This window comes from Anomalospiza imberbis, chromosome 13 (genome assembly GCF_031753505.1).
Source record: "Anomalospiza imberbis isolate Cuckoo-Finch-1a 21T00152 chromosome 13, ASM3175350v1, whole genome shotgun sequence".
Classification (NCBI taxonomy): Eukaryota; Metazoa; Chordata; class Aves; order Passeriformes; family Viduidae; genus Anomalospiza; species Anomalospiza imberbis.
This window is the reverse complement of record NC_089693.1, coordinates 6,138,693-6,159,312: the sequence shown is the minus strand read 5'-3', so window position 1 is coordinate 6,159,312 and position 20,620 is coordinate 6,138,693. Positions and strand designations below refer to the sequence as shown.

Genomic DNA, 20,620 nt, shown 5'->3' with positions numbered 1-20,620 from the left:
ATAAGTTATTCCGCTTTTTTTTTTTTTTTAAGGAGGAGAAGGTACAGCCACCGCACCGCGCGCGGGAGTTCCCGTTGTCTGATTTCATTACAGTTTTTGTCCTTTCGGGCAGAAGCCGCCCCGCCTGCGCGGTGCCCACCCCCTCCCCGGCCAGGACCGACCCCCGCCACACCGCGCGGTGGGCGCAGGGGAGGAGACGCCACAGCGGCGAGGAGCGCAGCCCGGTGGCAGGGGCTGCCGGGGGCTGCCGGGGGCTGCCGGGGGCTGCCGGGGGCTGCCGGGGGCTGGCAGGGCGCGGCGGAGGCGGCGGCTCCCGGCGCCCCGCGCTCACCCCCGGGCCGCGGTGCGGCCGCTGCGGGACGCGCGGGCCGCGGGGACGCGCCGCAAACTTTAGCGGCGGGGGGCGGCGGGGCCGAGCCCGCCCCGAGCGCCCCCTCCCCGCCCCCTCCGCAGCCTCCCCGCGCCGGCGGGGCGGGCCGGGGGCGCCGAGGGGCGGAGCGGCCCCGCCGGGCGGCGGCGGCGCCGAGCCGGGACGCGGCGCCGGGCTCCGCACCCCGCGGAGCGGCGCGGAGCGGCCCAGCCCGGCCCAGCCCCGGAGCCATGCCGCTGCCGTGCCGGGGCTGGACGCTGGCGCTGCTCACGCTGCTCGTCGGTTTCCTCATCTTCGCCGATATCTCGGAGATCGAGGAGGAGAGCGGGTAAATCCCCCGTCCCCGCTCGGGGGAAGGGGCGCGGAGCGGAGCGGTGCTGGGGACCGGGGAGGAGGCGGTGGCGGCGGCGGAGGGGGCGGGCGCCCGGACAGTTTCTTTGTCTCCGGCTCTCCCGGTTTTTGCCGTGCCCAAGTGGGAAGGGAGCGCGCTGCGCTCCCGCGCAGCTCCGCGGGGCCGGAGGCAGCCCCGGGCGGGACCGCCCCGCCGCCGGGCAGGACGGGGGACGGTGGGGCACGGGGCCGGGGGGCAGCCACGCCGGGTCGGGCAGGGCTGCGGGAGCAGGTACCTCTCCCGCTAGAGACGAGGTGGTACCGGTCCGAGTAGGGATGCTGGAGCAGGTACCGGTCCCTTTAGGGATGCTGAGATACCTGTCCGGATAGGGATGCCAGAGCAGGTTCCGCCCCGTTACAGACACTGAGGTACCGGTCCGGGTGGGGATGCTGGAGCAGGTACCACTCCCTTTACAGACACTGAGGTACCGGTCCGGGCAGAGATGCTGGAGCAGGTACTGCTCACGTTAGAGACATGGATATTCTTGTAGAGAGGCTGAGGTACCAGTCCAGGGATGCTCTATCAGGTACAGGTCTGGGTAAGGATGCTGGAGTGGGTACCAGTCTGATTAGAAATGTTGGAGCAGATCCTGGTCTGGAGAGAGGGATTTTGGCACGGGCAGTGCTCAGGTGCTGATGGACGGATGGAGCAGGTCCCCAAGTGGGATACTGGTGTGAGTGGTCTGCTGGACAGGGATGCTGGGACAAGTTGCAGCCCAGGGGCCTTAGGTGCCACTGCTGGTCCAGATGGGTGTGGTGGAGAGGGCACCAGCTGATGGGAGTGGTGGATAATGGACCAGTCTGCAGGTGGATAAGGGACCAGTCTGTGGGATAGGAGAGATTGAGCAGGGATCAGTTGGGTGGGGGTGATGGAGCAGAGCGCTTAACCCACTGGTGTGTCCCTGTGGCATGTGTTAGGGGCTTCATGATCACCCCTTACTGATCACTGTCATGGTCGGTGTTTACCTGCAGGTGCCATGTATGGCAGGGGCTAAAGCAGCCCTTCAGTCTGAGGAGCAACACCCTTCCCACCCCATAAACCCCATCTCTGAAGTCTGCTTGGAAATTTAGGAGATGAAGAACAAATGCAGAGAGGAGGGTTTGCATTAACTTGAGGAACTTGCTACAGCAATGTGGAAAACCAAATAATTTTAGTAATGAGGTGTGCTGTCGGGGCGCCCAAATGACACAAAGGTGTTTCTGTTTGGGACCAGCTGGCTTTGTCCACTGTGTTACACCAAAACAAACACCTTTATGAGATGATAAATGAAATGCAGTGATGTTTGTTTATTGTTTCATTGTTATGTTATGCTGGGTGCCACAGGCAAGAAGTCCTTAAAGGTCAGTAGCCTTGTCTAGAAACATCCAGCACCAGACTGTGGGTTACCAGGGTAGATGAATTGTTGCTCTGCAATGAGCTGGCACTATCTATATAATAATAAAGGAAATTAAAATCTTCTGATGCATCCTCCCCATTGGACAGGCTGCTCTGATCCCCTTGCTTTCTTCCCATCTCCTTTTCCAGCTTCTGTTCTTCTCTCTCCTCTCCTATCTGCTAAATCTACCCACTAGAACTTGCTGTGCCCTTATTGAAAATCTATTCTGTTTTGTTACTTACTTGTCCTGTTTTTCACCCTGGTTCATTAGGGATTCCCAGTATTGTGTCTTTTTTCTCCTCTCTTTTCTATACATTGTATGGAAATTGGCTGTTTGTTGGCTGCTTATCTCCAAGCCCTGGCATCTGAGTTTGTTGCTGTAGTTCCTCCAAGGAAGTAGTGCCAAGTGGTGCGGTGGCAGAGACGGCAACAGGGTCAGATGAGTTCTGTAGGAACAGCGAGCAGCTTGTTCCACACGGCATCAGAAATGGTAGTGCAGGAGGGAACCGGCAGAGGAGAGGAGCACCCTGCCTCCAGGGGCTGAAGGAGTGTCCTGGGTCCCAAGCCCTCTGATAGACAGCACCAAACCTTTCGCAGATCAGTGCCCACATCAGCTGTGCTTCCCATGTGAGGATAAACGAGCAAAGGTGGGACCCTGCTCTATTAATTATGTATTACTTCATCATCAACTCGGGCAAACTGAACCTTTCTCTTGCTTTGTCCTCTCCCACCCACTTTTCCCCATCGCGTCTCTGAAGTGTTTTGGGTTTGATGAGCTCCTGCATCCCAAACACAGTAAGGGACCAAACACTGCTCACCTTGCACAGAAGCCTGGCACAATGGGCACTCCATCCCTGTGTGCTGCCATGGTGCCAGGAATGGTGAGCACAGTGCTCTGACCTGGCTGAAATGTATTGCTGTGGTGACATGGAAAAGCAGAGTGCCTGTTCTGCAGCAGGTCGGGGGATGAAAGAGGGTTTTCAACTGTGGGAGCCACATAACAGCGGTTTTTGTTAACAGGTCCTCTAGGTAAAGGGAACCGTGTGACAGCAAAAGTGCACAGCAGTGTAGAGAAGAGACCATTCCAAAGTTTACCAGGAGCTCTCTGTGTGTCCAGGAGGGAACAGCTCCTCTCCGTGAGAGGTTTGGGAGATGCTGTACAGTTGTGCAGCTTTCCCCCACATCAGGAGTATTTGGCTGTTGTATTGTGTGGCTCAGCATCCTCCTTCACACCCCTCCGACCACCCTCGCTTTGGTTGGTGCAGCAGGGAAGGAAGGAGCTGCCCAGATGTCCCCTGGCAGGCTGGTGGCACTGAGGGGGGCTGGGAAACACAGGCAGGTGCAACTCTTTTCTTCTTTTTCCTTGGCATCGAAACGCTCTCTAATTATTGTGAGGAGCGAACAGCTTGCCCACTTTTACACGTACCCTGCCCCCTGCCTGTGATTTGGATTGTCTTTGGAAGAACGTTCCTCGAACGGGTGGGAGTGGGGGGGGGACAGATTTCTCTCACCTACAAACACTGAAAAATTTCAGAAAGAAAACGCAAAACGTTCATTAGGTAAAAAGTAAGAGAGAATGTAATACTACTGGCAAAAGGACAAAAACCCAAACCCATGCTGTTTCTCTGGACAATAAGTTCCCCGCCTCGCAGGTGAAGGGAGGTAGGAGTCGAGGGCAGCTGGAGCTGCTCTGCCTGCCAGAGGCTTCTGAGAAAGATGTTTGTGCCTTAAGCAGTCCCATCTCACTCCTCTAGACATCCCTATACCACCTCCCACAGCCAGGAGATGCTGAAACAAAGAGGTGTTGGGGCAAGGATGAAAATTCAGCAGTTTCTCGCTCCTGGTGCTGCGTCGCTCTTGCTTAGCCCGTTCCTCCCACCTTGCAGCCACCCCTGTACGCGGGTTTTCCCCCTGCTACATACACGCTTGTCACTGTCTGGACATGTCACCTTACGGGTTTGTGGCTTGGGTCGCGGAGCCGTGGGATGCTGGCGGGATGCCGGCGGGCAGGAACACGCTCGCCCCGCTCGCCGCCGTGTGCTGCTCCGTGAGGTATTGCTGTGGCGAGTGGTCTTGGCACTTTGTTTCCGAACTGCCAGCTGGTTCCGGGCTGCTGAACTTTTCCTGCAGCCCGGTGGCGCCTGTGTTTCCATGCACCGCTCCCGCTCTTTGTTTCGCTGGCAGGAAACAAAAGACGCGCTCCCGTCTGTCGGGGAGCGCTGATGCCATCGCAGCCATTTCTCCATCGCGCCGGGATAGGGCAGCGCGACAGACCTGTCCCCGCAGAGGAGAACAAAGGACTTGGCAGCGAGTGCGGTGACTACTGCCGGTGGTGAGGAGGAAAATTCTGCTCCGGTCTAAGGGGACCCTCTTTGTTAGTCTGCGCCTGCTGTTGCAGTTCTGCAGGGGTCCGGCTGTGTCCTGATTGTCTGTAGAGGGAGCTGGTGACCCGCTGCCACCAGGTGACTTCTCGAATTAGCGTCTGAGCCATATTAGGGAGCACTTGACACTTGGTAATGGGTTGGTCTTAATATGAGTCAACCTTTTCCCTGCTAGCCCGGACCACATGCCTTTCCATCCTGATTACAGGAGGAATTATATTCTGCTCGCTCTAAGTGACGAATAGGAGTCTCTGATACTGCTGGCCTGCCTGCCTGGGAGCTTGTCAGTAAATTGCCACTTTTTCCTCATGTGCCCTTTTCTAACACCTGCCTTTCAAAGGCTCGGGAAGAGAGATTTTGTGTCCTTTATGGAGGCTGCTGCACTTGCTGTGCGCAGGCTGTACTCGTAACCCTTCTTGCCAGCGTTGGTCCGTGGGGTATAAATGTCCTGCTTACATCTTCCAGACTGTGATTTACTGCACCCAGCCCAGAGTGAGTCCAAGACTTGCTCTCCCCCAGAAAGTTTTACTGGAGAAAGTGCTGCATTCTACCAACGCGCGCTTTTGTGCCCTCACGCAGTGGGTGTGCACAAGCCAGCAATTATCCAGGTTGGGCTGGAGGAGGAATAGCTCTCGGCAGGAAAGGAGCCCATAGACATCCTGGAAGTATTCGTGTATATGGAGCCAGAGGTGACCTTTGTACTTCTTGGGTATGGCAGGGCTCTAATCAAAGCTCCGTGACACATCAGGCTGGAAAATAAAAGCAATGTTGGAGCACTGATTTGAGTAAGAAAATACTCAGGGTATTGAAAAATACTCAGGCTTTGTTTGCAGCTCTTCTGACAATAACCTGAAGTACAAGCAGCCGATTTCAGGCTGCAGAGCTCCCTCTCCTCCCCATGAAACACTCCCTCACCTCCTGCAGCCCTGCAGGAGCAGGGCAGGTTGCCACAAAAACATATCCAAACCCTTGTGCTCCTGCCTGAAGCAGGTTTGGGAAATGAATGTCCACATTGAGCTGAGCTCTGAGGGAATGGTGGGAGTAGTGGAGGGCTGGGATCAGCAGGATGGAAAGCACTCACAGACCCCCAAGCGAGCCCCCAAATGAAACAAGAAAGAAAAGCCAGTGCTAAGGGATTTCCAGTACGTCTGTTGAAAAGTTACTCCTCAGCCCAGTACTGGTTGTCAGCAGCTTACAAGACCCCCAAGGAGGAAATTTCTGGCCTTGCTGGTGAAGAAAGCTGTTGTAGGAGGATGTAAATCACCAGCCAGCCTTTCTTGGATGCACTATTGCCGTAGCCAGGCCAGCTCATGCGACCAGGGCAATGAAGACTATAAAGCACTTCCCAGCAGGGCTTCAGGTTTCCTTTTTGCCCAGGTGGGCTTTTTGTGTCCCACCTGTAACCCTGCAAGTGCAGATTTCCAGTTGGGAATGCAAAGGAAACCTTTCTGTCCCACCAGAGAACACAGAGCTGGGAGTGCTGGCTCATTTAGCGAAGGCTTGTTGAGCAGCTAACGGTGAGTTCAGAGACTCAGCCTCAGCAGTGCCGTGGCTGCTCCTCTGGGACCAGGGCCAGCAGTGACACAGCAGATCCTGCTGCTGCACCACCCCTCCCAGCCTTCCCCATGCACGGATGAACTCAAGGGGTTGGTTTTCTCTCACATGGCAGATGGGCTTTTGATCTTCCAGGAAAAGCATTTAACAGGAGCGCCTTTATCTTTCCTTGGGCTTTCAGGCTGTCCTAATGATAAGATGAGGAAATGGCCTTAACTAGCACCAGAGGAGGTTTAGATTGGATAGTAGGAAAAAGTTCTTCACTGAGAGGTCTGACAAGCAATTGGCACAGGCTGCCCAGGGAAGTGGTGGAGGAGTCATGATCCCTGGAGGTATTTAAAAGATGTGTAGATGTGGCTCTTAGGAACATGGTTTCATGCTGGACTTGGTAGTCTTGGGATGACTGTTGGACTCAGTGATCTTAAAATATATTTTTAATCTATATGATTCTGTGATTTTACAGGTATTTTGCCTTTTCGTCCTTGAGAATAGCACTACTTAAATACATCAGGCACAGTTCCTGTAAAAACCAGTTGTTCCAAAACCAAACCAAAATTGGACTTCTTCTAATTGCCTCCCACATTTGTTTCTCCTGGGCCTGGGTCATCTGCAGCAGCAAGAAATAAGCCCAAAGTATGACATTAGGCAATAATTATTTTGCAGTTTCTCTGGCTTCCCTCCCCAGTTGCCTCAGGAAACAAGCAAGTTCCCTGGCAAAGTAAATTCACTAGAGGTGCAGAGTTTCAGGTGTCCTTCAGCAAACACCACTGCAGAGCAGATAGCTGTCAGCTTCTCAGTCCCTTGCAATGCAATAGAAAAAGAAAGAAAAAAGGGGAAAATGAGAGTTTCTTTAAACCTTCTTTTTCTTCATGTTTCCACTGTAAATCCTTGTCTTGGCTGGCAGCAGCCTTGATGGTGGTGGTGGCCTTTGGGAGATGCATCTTCATCAACAGCAGCAGAATTGGCTCCATTTGGGAAGTGAAAGGACTGATGCAAGGAAACGGGCACAGCACTGCTGAAACCTGCCAGAGCAGTGCAGTGGTGAGGGTGAGAGCTCTTTCCAGACTCAAGTCTGAATACTTCTTGCCATTGCAAATCAGGTCCTTGTTATTGCATGCAGAAATCCCCTGGGAATATCCCAAACAAGCACAAACCCCAGCCCAGGCTCGCTGTCTTCATGCTGAGCACTCTGTCCCTGCCCATACTCTCCATAGCTAGGGCTGCTTTGAAAAGCACATTTTGTCACAGTTTTGGAGAGCTCTCTCAAGGCATCCTCAGTCCAACAGCATCCCAGTGGGCTCCAGGTATCACCCCTGTGTCTGGCAGCTCGGAATCCAAGGATGGTTCTTACAGCCAGGCTTTGCCAGCACCTTCAGGAATATCAGTCAGCTCTTGGCCAGTGGCTACAACAGTGGCCATGTTTCCCCTGCAAGGACTAAGCATTGTTGTGAGGCATCTCCAGCACCTTTTCAGACACCCAGAAGCACACTCAATTGACAACCAGCAGCTGCTCAGTGGGTAACTAAACTTCTTACTGCTGCCTGAGTTTCCACAGTGTAGCTTTGTGAGCAGGGGTGGTAAGAGGAGGTTGAGCTCTGAAACCACCTTGGACTTTTCAGTATTTAGCAGCTCGACATTGTGATCTGTGATCTACATCACTGTGAAGGTCCTGGGACGGCTCCATTGCTGGTTGTGGGGTGTAGCTCTTGCCCAAGCACTCCCAGCCCTCTTTGTGTAGGCACCAGATGTTATTTTGAGGATGCTCTTACAGAAGAACTGCCCCAGGAGGGTGTCTCTGCTCCGGAGAGGTCCTCAGCATCTGCATCAACAGGGAAAGAAGAAACCACACGAGACCTCTCCAGTATTCCAGTGTGCTGCACAGAGCACTGGGAAAAGAGATGAGAGGTTTGTAGGAGGATGAGCCCAAGGGCCCACAGCCCCACATGATAATATTTCATGTTGTACCGATTCCCAAGGTACGTGGCACCCAAGATGCTGCAGGAGCCACTGGGATTTCTGGCTTCTGGGATGCTCAGGGTGACAGGTTCTGCTGCAAGCCTGATGCTCTGCTGTTTGTGCTCCCTGAGAGCTCTGCTCTGTTAGCAGAAAAAAATTATCTCAGGACAATTGTATAGTGTAGACATGTTTTGTAAGCAGTGGGGCTTTTGTCTCAGCTACTTTCTAGATCTTCTCTGAACTCTTGGGGTTTTTACCTTCTCCCTTCCAGAAGGAAAAAAAGAGAAAGAAACTAAATTACACAAACATATACTAAGTACACAAACACACACCCTGCCCAGTCCCAAGCCCCTCTGGATCCTTTTTGCCAGCTTCAATGTCTGTTTCTTTGCTGGCTGTTTCATTAACACAGCCAGAGAAAAAGAGCTGATGCCAGGAATAATGTTTTAAAGATGAAGGAGAGAATAAGGTCCTGCCAGTATGCAGGATGGGGAGAGGGGAAGTGTCTGCCAGTTGAGCCCTGTGAGTATTTTGTCTTTAGAGCAGTGATAGAATAAGAACATCTGAGGTGATTGAGTCAGGCCATGCTGATGTTGTGGCAAATACTTGTGGGTTTGAGAGCTGACACTCCACAGGTGCAAGAGACACTTCTGTGGCTCAGGAAAAGCTCATCCTGGGTTGGGCCCAGAGCTCAAGGCAGGGACAGGGATTTGGTTACCCCAGTGCAGTGATCCCCAGCAGTGTTCTGGTGACAGGCTGCCACAGGCATCTCCCATTGCCTCGTGTCCATTTGTTGTCAGAGCTGCACTGTTCCTGCTGATTTCTCACTGGTTTTGTCTCAGAAGTGTTTCAGACTAATTGGCATGTTCCTTATTAAGCAGTAGATGTCTGTTTTGCAAACTCATGTGTCTTCATTCCATCGTGTCCTCAGCAGTCACTTGCAATGATTACACACCGTGGCTCTCAGCCAGACAGAGATGTCAGGGTCAAATCCTGCTCACATTTACTCCAGAGCTGATGTGGAGCCACTGTCACACCTGGCAGGCAGGGATGCTGAGCACCCCCGACCTTCCCATCCTCTCGTGGTCCCTGGGAAGGAGCCTGCAGGGTGGGTGATGTTGTGGAGGTGGGATTGGGGTGTGGGAAGAGGTGGCCAAATTAACAAGGCTGCTTTGCATGGGACTGACAGATCTGCATTTCCCATGCCGAGTGCCATGGGCAGCAGTGAGGCCATTGGCTGGTGCCTCACTGGTGCTTGCTGGAAGATGCTGTTCTGCCAGCCTGGCTGCTCCTCATGCACCAGACCTGCACTGGGACCCCAGCTGGACCAGGTGATGTTTCTGAAAGCCATAATATGGGCACACTTTCCCAAATGCAATTGCATGACTTGCTAGAATTAAGCTTGGAACACTAAAAGTAGCACCTGATATTTAGGAAGTTTTTGACACTTGGGCTGCCAAGCTGTGACAATATAATCAAGTGAGATTTTTTAAACACATAGAAGTGTGATTTCAAATATCTCATCAAGATGTATTGCAGGATCTTCTGTCCTAGCAGACAACTGCTTTAGAAACATATTCCCGATTAATCCCTTGCTCGCCTGGGGTGTGTGGGTACTCAGCTGCCAGCCAGCAAGCACCACTTCTCTTCATCACAGTCTCTTCCACATCCCAGCATGAGAGAGCCTCCAAAACAACTGGTGGAATGTCACAGGAATGGCCTGCAAGGGTCTGATGTGCCAGCTTCCCCCAGTATTCAATGAGATGGGTTGCAGGAAGGCAAGATGATGCTGGAGCCTGGAAGAGCAGCATTCCTGCAGGGGAACAGTGCCAGGAAAGTGCACAATGGACTGTTTGAGTGCAGGATCTCAAGGTTCAGAAATGCATCTCTGATCCCATTGCTTCTCATCTAGCTTTGGCTTTTGTTTCTGATTTGCAAGTTGATTTACACATGGGGCTAAGCAGCCCTTCCTCTTCAAATTTGTCTCTCCTGGGACAGCAGAGCATTTGATGGATCTGGTTGGATTTTGACCCAAACTCCACAGTGACCACTTGACTGTCTAGTCAGAAGCCCACAAGGGGACTTATCAATGAATGTGTCCTTTTTCCATATTTTTAGCCACACTCTGATGGGCTGATGGAAAACCAGGACACAACCTCCAAGGAATCCAGGCTGGATTCTGGGCTCAGTTTCTTCTCACTTTTGGCTCCTGGGACACCTTTGCTTGTCCACCCTCCAGGGTAGAGCTGGACAGGTTAGCATTTGGAAACTAATTATTTCTCTTTCACAGACAACTTGGAAATGTGACAATTTTCCCCCAAAAGCTCTGGAGTGCAATTGCTGTCCTGCTGCTCTCAACCCAAGCCCTGAATTTCAGGGAAGGGGAAAGAAGTGCTGAAGCCTGTGTACTGATCCACATTTCACAGCACTGTGAGCATCAGCAGGAGCAAATCTCTAAAGTTTGGGAGGAGGAGGGCAAACTGTATCTATATCCTTCATGTCCAGTGGCTGGGCAGTGTATCCTTTCCCCCAGAACTATTAGTTACGGTGACTGGGTCTCTGGCCACAGCACAGGACCCTGCAGAGGGGCTGTGAACATCCCACTCCACATCCCCTCCACGTTTGGCTGCCTCAGGGAAAGCCCCTGGGTTGGGAGGACAGTGATTGTGGGTGGGTGCTCTCTAGCCAGGCCTGGCATCATGCTTGTGTGCTCTTCAGATAGAAAATAGCAGTTCTGGTCTTGAGGAAAACATCAGAGCAGTCCTTAAAAAACAAAGTAAATATAGGTGGTGATTTATTATTTTTTTTAAATAGATACAGACTGCCTTAATGGGCACAATCTGCAGCCATCCCAGGAGACTGTTGGCTGCCTCTGCTTTTTGGGCCAGTGAAACCTTTGCAGATAATTCCTGTGGTCCTCTGGGCCCTCTCAACCAGTAAGAGCCATACCCAGCAAGTAAAGAGCAGCATTTTCAAGAGGACAGGTCTGCTGGAAGCTCACAGTGCCTGCTCCTGGCTTGTGGAACTCATTTTTTGGTGTTAAGGGCCAAGCCACTTCATCCCCAGTGTCCCAGCTGTAAAATGAGGATCATAAAATGCACCTAACATAAAAGCAGGTTGTGAAAACCTAATTAGTAGGTGTTAGTCTTTTGAACCCCTCAGGTAAAAATTGTGGCACTCTGAACTCTCTTCCTGGGGAATTCAGGTGGATAAATTCAGCTTAATAATCCCCCAAGGGACTATTATTTAACTTTTATTTGGAGGAGGGAGGAGGATTTGGGTTGCCCAAGGTCAGGAAGAGGCAGAGGTTTTGTTCCACCAGGAATGAGCTTCACAAATATGGTTAAATGCAGGAGGGTTGGAACGAGATGATCTTTAAGGTCCTTTCCAACCCAAATCATTCTATGGGCTATGAAATGGGTGGTTGGGCATGGCTGAAATTTCCAGTTAATTCCTGTTTCTCTTGCCCTCTCCCCATGTGTATTGCCTGCCACAAATGCTGAGGGGAAGCAAGACTTGGGGGTGGGCATTGTAAAATACCCATGGAAAACACATTTTCTAGTTTGTGAGCCTGGGAACGTGGACATGTGGAGTCTGCTCGTAGATCTGCTCTCCCAACGAAGCTCTGTGACCTACTTGTTCAGTCAAAGCAGCTTTGATTTCACGTGTCCAAGTGGCGCCAAGTGGGACTGAACTTACCTAGCAACAATTAAGAGAAGCATTTAAGAAGCAGGAAACGATGAAAAGGGAAATAAAACCCCTAAACAGGCCCATTCACAGGGGGTGAATAGAAGAGTCTTTGCATACCTGATTTGTCACAAATTATTCATCCAAGAAAATTTGGACCTGAACCATATGACAAATTTTCTTTTAGATCCTCTGATATATGAATCAGTGTCACTTCATATCTGAGCTCAGACTGTTTTTGACCTATATAATATCTTAGATAGTGGCAATGCAGCTTGAAAATCTCAGTGAAAATGAGAAAAGATGGCATAAGTCAGTAAGATGGCATTAGCACATATAGATGCAACTTATCACTGGAAAACATCCCAACAGAAGCCCAAAGAAAAATGTTTTGTAAATAATAGGATTAGGAAGCAGGTTGGTACTTTGTGGAGCTGGCTATACAATGAAACTGATAACAACTAGATTAATAAGGCAATTCAATCCAAACACAGTGTAGCACTAGAAAGCTTTTCAAAATCAATGCTATCTGTGCTATTTTAATCGAGGTTGGTCTTTGCCTTTTGAAGCAAAGAGATTTCAAACTCCAGGTCAGGAAGGTGTAATAAAATGGACTGGGTTTTTGGTTGGTTTTTTTTTTGTTTGTTTGTTTGGTTTTTTTTTTGTTTTTGTTTTTTTGGGTTTTTTTTTTTTTTTGTGGTTTTTCTTTTTTTTTTTTAAACATGTGCTTCCTAATTAATACCCCCCATTTCTAAATGTTTTCCTCTTCCCGGGGCGGGAAGTGAAGGCATACAGGGGTACTGGCTTGCCTGTGTTCCCAGTGAAGTATGGCAGACTTTGGAGAATACTGTGCTTGGCTCAGTTTCTGGTGTTTTGAGCAGCTGATTTGTCTGTCTGGGACCCACCAGTGGGCTGAGCTGAGCAGGGTGGCTGGACAGGGCCACACACCCCACAGCATCCTACAGCACACGTTGCCTTCCGCTCTACAAAGGGAGATTGCAGGGAAAACGTCCTGAAGTTGTAGAGTGGCAGACAAAGCACCAAAGGACTGAGAGTTTTGAGCATTTTAAGATCCATAAACCAGCTCAGACCTTCAGCCAAGTATCATGTCTCAGCTTTGGGCAGTCTCTCTGTCTTGGAGGGAGAAACCAAGCCTGGCACAGGGAGCAGTGTCTTTGCCAGCATCTCAGGTGTCCATGAGAGCATCGTGTCTGCTGCTGGCCAGCAGAGCAGTGATCCCAGTGCCATGGGAAGATGGTTAGCAGAGCCTTGCGCTCCCCCACCAGTAAGCTGCCCCCTCCCCGCTCGTTTATGACAGCAGAACACTTTGTGCCTCTGTCTGCATTGCAATATTTTTGCTTTTCACAGTGCATGAGAAGGAAAGAGTGACCCCTGACACTGTCCTTGAGGGGGTTCTCAGCTGGCAGCCAGCCCCCTTCCCCACCAGGCTGCACACAGGCAGAGGTGCTCTCAACTTGGCTTCCTCACATCCAGCATCTCCAGCCCCAACACCTGCCTTAATTCCAGGAGGAAGCACACAGACCTGTCACGGGGGCCATGTAAAGCCAGACTGGATAAATGCATTTGAATAGTACGTTGTGATGCTCTGAATCCTTCCTGCTGTAGCCACAAAACATGGACGAGGTAGGAACTAACACCTAGGGAACAGTCTTCTCTACTTCCTAATTTACCTTTTTTCCTTTCACATGTGAACCAGCATGTATTCAGGGAAAAAAAACATTTCTTTCTCTAAGCTTTGTCTGTCCTACAGCGAGTGTGAAGGAGTGTGAATCCCATTTGGAAGGCTCCTTCAGAGGAGACGTCTCTGAGCAGGTGCGTGGTTTGCACACTAATCCAGTCTGCTCCCACACCCCGCCGTGAACCCCATTAATGTGGAAGCTTGTTAAATGCCAGTATGCTCCAGGAATGAGCCAGTCCTGCTGTTCCCTTGATGCACCAAAAAATGAAACAGCTCGCAGGCTCTCAGGTCTGTCAGAGGACAGAGGAGAGCGCCGGAGCAGGAATCGCTCTGACTTGGCCATGGATGGTCTCTGGCAGGAGGGAGGAGAGGGAGAACCATCGTGGCATTTCCAAGGGTTTGATGTCACGTGGTGCTGAGGGCTGTGTTCAGCCTAATGAGGGGATTTATGTGGCATCCTGCAAGTCTGAAAATCCTTTTTAATGACACCAAGCACACTCATACACGCTTTTTCTCTTTCATTTTTGTCTAATGCATTTGGGATTTTCTTCAGAACTGGTAGAAATACATTCTCCTGAGATACATTTTCATTAAGGTATATATTTCTGGGTAGCAATATTTCTGCTGGAAGAGAATTTGGTTCTCTTTATGAGTGTGCTCATTGGGATATCTGTGCAATGGGAACAATAAAACAGAGCAACGAGTACACGGCAGTTAAAATGCATCTGAATGGGAGCACAGCTCCCTTGAGCACCACAAGGTGGGTGGCTTGTTCTTTGTGACCCCTTTGAAAACAGCAAGCTAAAGCAAGCAGCCAGCTAGATGCAGATCAATACTTGTATGTGTTTAAGTGAAGATTCACAGCTTGTGTGAATGGTGTGGTTCTCTGAAGGGGCTTGGTCCAACCTGTTCTTCAATATAGCGTCATAGAGGTGCTGGAATCTTTGGCTGTTCATTCCCACAGGTCTTGGTCAGACTGGTCTGACATCTGTCCTTGTGTGGTGGTGTCAGGCCATGGGAGTGGCACTGCTGTCACTTCAGGTCTCAGCTCCAGCATGTGAATGACTGTGGTGAGTTGGCCTTGTAGCTTCAGCCAAGTTACACCAAAGGTGGGGAGAAGGAGCTTGAAGGCACTCACAGGATTGGAGTGGGCTGGAGTGGAGCCATGGGTCTGGCCTGGGTCCCTGGGAGCTGGGAGAAGGTACACTGAGAGTGTGAAGTCTCCACAAGTCAAGGGGGCTGGTCATTCAATCTGCATAAAATAGAGATATCGGATGTTCTCAACTAAAAGCCCAGATGAAGTGGTGAGATCATTCAGTCCCTACCTGAAAAGGACAGGGCAAGTCCATTGGCAGCCTGGAGATGGAGGAGAGCTTCTGTGTGCACTGCTAACACCTGGCTGTAAAGAGAAGTAGAGAAGTATTTGATGCAGCTGTAGGGCGCACACTGCGGTGGCAGCAGGACCAGATGTCTGTGATGGCTGATTAGATCACACAGGTATTATGAATTGGGGTGGCTCGGGGTGTTTTTCACAGTCAGAGCAGGGCAGCGGTGATGAGGGATGAAAAGCCCTTCGGAGGCATCAGGACATCTCCCTTCTGGATGGGATGGGACACGGGCGGCGTGGCAGTGTCTCCACTCGGAGCCCTTCAGAACAGGATCTCTTGACTGTTGAACAATGCTTGGCAGAAAGGAGCTGGAATTATAAATAATGCATTTCCTTTGTCTTGCAGGAGTTCTGGAGGCAGAGGTACAATCAGATCAGCTGTGAACAGCTTACATAGCAAATCTAATAGGTTTGTAAATTAGATTTTGTGTTCATTTGTTTTTGCTGTAAGGCAGCTATTAATCTGCTTCTCCTCTTCGCTGGATAGTGCTGTTGTTATTTAGCAAATGTATCTGTTCCTTTTCACTTCTGCTTTGCATTTTCTTAATCATTTCCCCCCCTCCTTCTTCCAGCTCAGTGCAGTAATCATTTGCAAATAACCAAGGATCTGGAAGTTGTGGTGATTTGAGAGAATGAGTTTACTTATTGTGAAAATAAGTCAGTGATAGAGTTGCTATTTTCCATAGTTTTAAGTGCTATTAGAGAAGAGATCACCACGTTTGGGATCAGAACTCCAGTTTTGTTGCAGTGCACTCGTGTAACATCCCTCCGTGGCAGTCATTCCCTGGCATTCCAGCCCCATTCAGTGTCTCTCTGTGTCACTTTTACAATGATTCCCTGTCAGCCTGGCCTTGCCAAGTGGCACATTTGAAAAGCTTAGTGATAACATGCAAGGAAGAGTGCTATCATTCTGTGATGATGTCGCCACCCATGACCAAAACACAGAAAATGGACAAAACCAAAAAAAAAAAAAACCCATAGTTATTCCCAGGACTGCTTTACCCTACTTCAGTCATAATTTTTGACACCTTCTAGGTAAGGTTTCCAAGACATGAGTGATGCAGCAAAATGCAAGAAGCAAACAAATTCAACAGACTGGCAGCCTCTGGAGAGGTACTGTACACACACACATCAGGACGCTGGCAGCCAGCATTTATAAACACTTTTCCTTGCCTTTTCAAAACATTATACAGTGTGAGCCACATTGTGTCCTGGGGAGCTCTTTCCCTGGGCTGGAGATATGTTCCCAGGAGCTGGATGTTTGTCCATGAGCCTGGGCTACCATCTCTGCCCCATCTCTCACTCTGCTCCCTCCTTAGGGTTTGTGGGCTTTATATAAATGCATTTATTTACAAAGCATTTCCCAGCTGGAAGAAGCCCTTTGCAGTGGAGAGGGAGATTCCCTTTAGCTGATAGCGAGTGCTTTGGCTGTGTATTTTTCAGAGTGCTCTGAAGTGTGAAGGCTTTTTTGGGTCTGCAGATACACATGCAGCTTCTTGATGAGATGCTTGGCTTTTCTTTTTGGAAGGCAGCTGGCTGGAACCAAATATTTGGAAGCTCCTTCAATTCATGCCGTTTGATTTTAATGTCACAGAAGTGCTGGGGCTGATTTGCTTCTTTGAGCAGGGATTAAACACTGGGGTGTCCCAGTGATCTCCAGCATCTGGCTGCTGCTCATTTCTTGGTCTGGAACAGGTGATAAGGGTGCTGAAATCCTTGTGCTCAATTCTAAGCAGGGAAAAAGTTTCCAGTGAGCCAGCCTGCCCTTCTTCATTACAGGATGCTCACAGCCCAGTCTCACAAGCAGCACCCAGCAGCTCAGGTGAATTAATTTCTCCATTGGGTGAAGAGAGAGTTGCTCCTTTCTGGCAAGGATTTTAATCTTCTCCAGGAGCTGAGCTGGCTCCACTTTGGGATGTTCGTGTGTGACCACGAGGCAACAGGGCAGCCACCTTGGCTAGGAAGTTTCTACGTGAATTTTGGGGGCTTTGGGGCGTCTTGTCTGCAAGTGCCCATCTGCCAGCCTGTCACTGTGTGTTTTTCTGTGCATGCAGCTCAGTGTGTAATGGTGTGTTTTCTGTGGAGCTGTGCCTGGCTGTCAGTCTGTGTTCGTGGAAGCGAGCGGGTATTTAAGGATCTCTGTCTGTCTGCTTGAGTGTAGCAGAATACGAACAGGCTTTCACTTCTTGTTTAGCTAATAACTACAATTTTGCTTTTCTGATGAAGTTTGAATTCCAGCAGCCAGAGCTGAAGACGGTGATTAGAAGTGCCATTGGGATGCTAACGGATTCTGTCTCCCTCTCCCTGACTTTCTTTTCTCTAGAGCTGAAATAGTAATAAATGACTCCTCATCTCCAGCTGTTGTTGACAGAAGTAATGAAAGCATTAAGCACAACATTAAACCAGCCTCATCCAAATGGAGACACAACCAGACACTCTCTTTGAAGATCAGGTACTGGTAATTACCTGTAGGACAAGAGACAGTTTTGGTCCTCTCCAGTGCAAGCTGGCAAATTGTGTATCATCTAAAGAAGTCAAGGAAGAAATAAAAAGACTTAGCTCCTGCTGAGATAGGCTTCATATCTGTAAACGATTGCTTGGAAATGAATTCCCAGCTAAGCCAGCTGGCCTGGCAACGACAAAACAAGGAGCACTTGAGCCCCTGTTTTTCAGGCCAAGTGGAATTTGTGTGTGCAGGTGATGGGTCACAGAGGGAAGGAGACCTTCTTGCCTGGGTAAACTCTGGGACCCTCACTAATGGTGGGCTGACTGTGGTAGCCTGCCCCGGGCAGGGATGAGTGGAGAGGGAGCAGGCATTGAGATGGAGATAACCTTTTGTAAGCTGTGCCTGGAGAGCATAGTGAGATGCACTGGCCAGAGAGTGAGGGCAGCCAGGAGGCAAGAGCTCATCTTACATCTGACCCAGGTTATCTCTGCCTCGCCTGATAAGGCTGTTTTCTTCCCTGTGCTCAGGAAACAGATCTTGAAGTTCCTGGATGCAGAGAAGGACATTTCAGTGCTGAAGGGGACGCTGAAGCCGGGGGACATCATCCACTACGTCTTTGACAGGGACAGCACCATGAACGTCTCGCAGAACCTGTACGAGCTGCTGCCCCGCACCTCTCCCCTCAAGGGCAAGCAGTTCCCCAGCTGTGCCATCGTGGGCAACTCGGGGGTGCTGCTCAGCAGCGGCTGCGGCCCCGAGATCGACGCTCACAGCTTCGTCATAAGGTAGGGAGGGCACTGCTCCTGCAGCACAGGGGCTCGGGGCCTTGGGGGCAGTGCAGGGGGCTGGAATCCAGGTCAGCTGGGGCAGCACAGCCCCACGTGCACTCACAGAGTTCTGCTGGAAACCCTCCCACGCGTCTCCAAGCACTCCCCACGTGTTCTTGTAAGTGCACCTTGTCTCTTCTCATGGTGCACCATTACCCCCCCCAACCTCCTCTTCTCTCAGGTTTGTCCTCTTGAAAACAAACCCCATCCTGGGCTCTCACACACCTGATTCTTCCTCAAATCACTTCTGCCCTCGAGCACAAGGGTGCACCACGTGATGCCCTGGCACACTTGTGCATGCCCAGGTCTGACACTCCCCTGCGTCCCCTCTGTCCCCAGTGCCGTTGTCCTTGCAGCAGCACATCCTGAGCCCTGCTGGGACGCACCAAATTCACTTCTGTTGGTGTCTGAGGTGGAGAGGAGGCGCTCCTGCCCTCCCAGCCCGATGCCCCTGTTAGTTGGGAGGCTGTGGAATCCACAGATGATTTATGTACATGCAGACATTTGTTTTCTGGTGAGTCTATTACAAGGACAGCCCAATCCATCAGCAGCTCACAGAGGCGGTGCTGGTGTGACGTGGGAATGAGGATAATGTCACCTCTGTCCCCCACTCAAACCTTGCTGCTCCAGCTGCCTGGCTGCTGGCAGCTCCAGCCTGCCCACAGGGCACAGAGCATTATCCTTAACTGGAACACAAGTGAGCAGAGGGAAAAACTGCTTACTGTGGTTCTGGCAAAGTTTAGTGAGGAGCATTCAAGTCAGGCAGCAAAATTGCTGGAGAAAAGCTTTTCTGGATGTGAGGATGGGGATTTTGAGCAACTTCTCCCCAGCCATGTGCTGGTGCAGGTCTGGCACAGACACACTTCCCACTGTAGGTTGTCTGAGCCACTGCTGGAACCTCTGTCTTCCTGAGGAAGGTTTGCTCCATCCAGGCAGCCTTTTCAGCAAGGTTGGCAGTGACCAGTGATTGGGTCTGTGTCCAGGATACAGGTCCAGTGTTTATTTTTACTGAATTCACTCCTGTGATGAGTCAGTTAAAGGGCCCCCATGCCAGTAGCTGGATTTTCTTTCCACCGTTCCCTTATTTCCCCCATGTGTAAGTAGGGATAACAGTAATAATGGCTGATTATTGAGGCAGATGCTTAGGATGCAATGCCTGCTTGTTAAATACTGTAACTTCACTGTCAAACACCACAGCAGAGCACTGAGTGTGCAAACACATGGGTAGCCTCTGGTTTTTAGGATGTTGGGGGAGCATCTCTCTGCATCCCCCCATCAGCTGGTTCCCAGTGCCATTGCCCTGTGCCATGGGCATGGCACAGACACAGATGACCCCCCTGAGGGAGCTGTAAGAAACCACTCTATAACAAGGCTGATTTGCTGGCAGTTTGTCCCACAGGCCCTCAGCCCTCATGCTGCTGTGACACAGGAGCTCAAAATGGCCAGTGCCCACATGTACAATCTGAGAGGAGGCACCAATGAGCACTGCAGAGAAAGGTGTTTTGTGAGGGTCACAGCCTCTAGACAGCCAGACCCTGTGGAGACCATGTCCTGGCATCCCCCTCCTGCTGGTGTCAGTATCACCACCGGTGCCACCAGGTCTGCTGTTTGTAGAGACTCGCCAGGGGGAGAAAAGGCTTTTGGGATAATGTTACTCCAGCAGGGCTGGAATTAAGAGACAAGTGCTTTCCTTGAGTGGAAAAGGCTGTTTTGTCTAAAACCTGCCATGAGAGCAGGGATGGGAGCTTTGTTGCTGATGTTATTTTTGAGAGGCACCAGAAGAGCCACTGCTCCCTGCAAACCACCCAGGAGACACCACAGTTGTGGCTGACATTAGCCTGGTCCCAGGGGGACACGTGTGCACGTGCAGTCGTGTTGAGGGATGGTTGCCTGAGATGGAGATGGCTCATCATCACTAATTTACTGCAGAGGGTCATTCTCCCTCCTCTTCCTCCCAAAAGCGCGGGCGAATGGGCACAGTGTCACCAGCCCTGGCTTTTGGCATCACACCCTCCTCGTGCCCGTCACTGCCCTCTCTCAGTCCACTGAACAGGGCTGTTGGGCGCTCCCCTTTGCAGGTGCAACCTGGCCCCCGTGCAGGAGTACTCTCAGGACGTGGGCATGAAGACAGACCTGGTGACGATGAACCCCTCGGTGATCCAGCGCGCCTTCGAGGACCTGGTGAACGAGACCTGGAGGGAGAAGCTGCTGCAGCGCCTGCACAGCCTCAACGGCAGCATCCTCTGGATCCCAGCCTTCATGGCCAAGGGGGGCAAGGAGCGAGTGGAGTGGGTGAACGAGCTCATCCTGAAGCACCACATCAACGTCAGGACTGCCTACCCCTCGCTGCGCCTGCTGCACGCCGTCCGAGGGTGAGCGCCTCTCTGGTGTGCTCCCTGCCAGCATTTCCTGGGCTGGAGGGGAATCCCTGGGTTTGTGCTGGGGGAAAACAGCACAAGTTGTTTCCTTCTGCAGACCATCAGGATGGGGTGGTGGATGGTCCTTGGATAAGAGATGGAGACCAGCTTGTGAGCAGGGGCTCCCCAC

The 20,620-nt window shown here is 51.1% G+C and overlaps 1 protein-coding gene across 1 annotated transcript in view; it reads left to right on the top strand.

Annotated features, from left to right (window-relative positions):
- The first annotated feature begins 486 nt into the window (after positions 1-486).
- The window catches only part of ST8SIA2 (ST8 alpha-N-acetyl-neuraminide alpha-2,8-sialyltransferase 2), a 31,755-nt gene continuing 11,621 nt past the window's right edge, over positions 487-20,620 (top strand). The window contains exons 1-5 of the mRNA XM_068203689.1: positions 487-698; positions 15,147-15,209; positions 17,124-17,252; positions 17,774-18,031; positions 20,152-20,445. Coding sequence (XP_068059790.1) covers positions 601-698; positions 15,147-15,209; positions 17,124-17,252; positions 17,774-18,031; positions 20,152-20,445 — 842 coding nt within the window. The 5' untranslated portion in view covers positions 487-600. The remainder of the gene's footprint in view (positions 699-15,146; positions 15,210-17,123; positions 17,253-17,773; positions 18,032-20,151; positions 20,446-20,620) is intronic.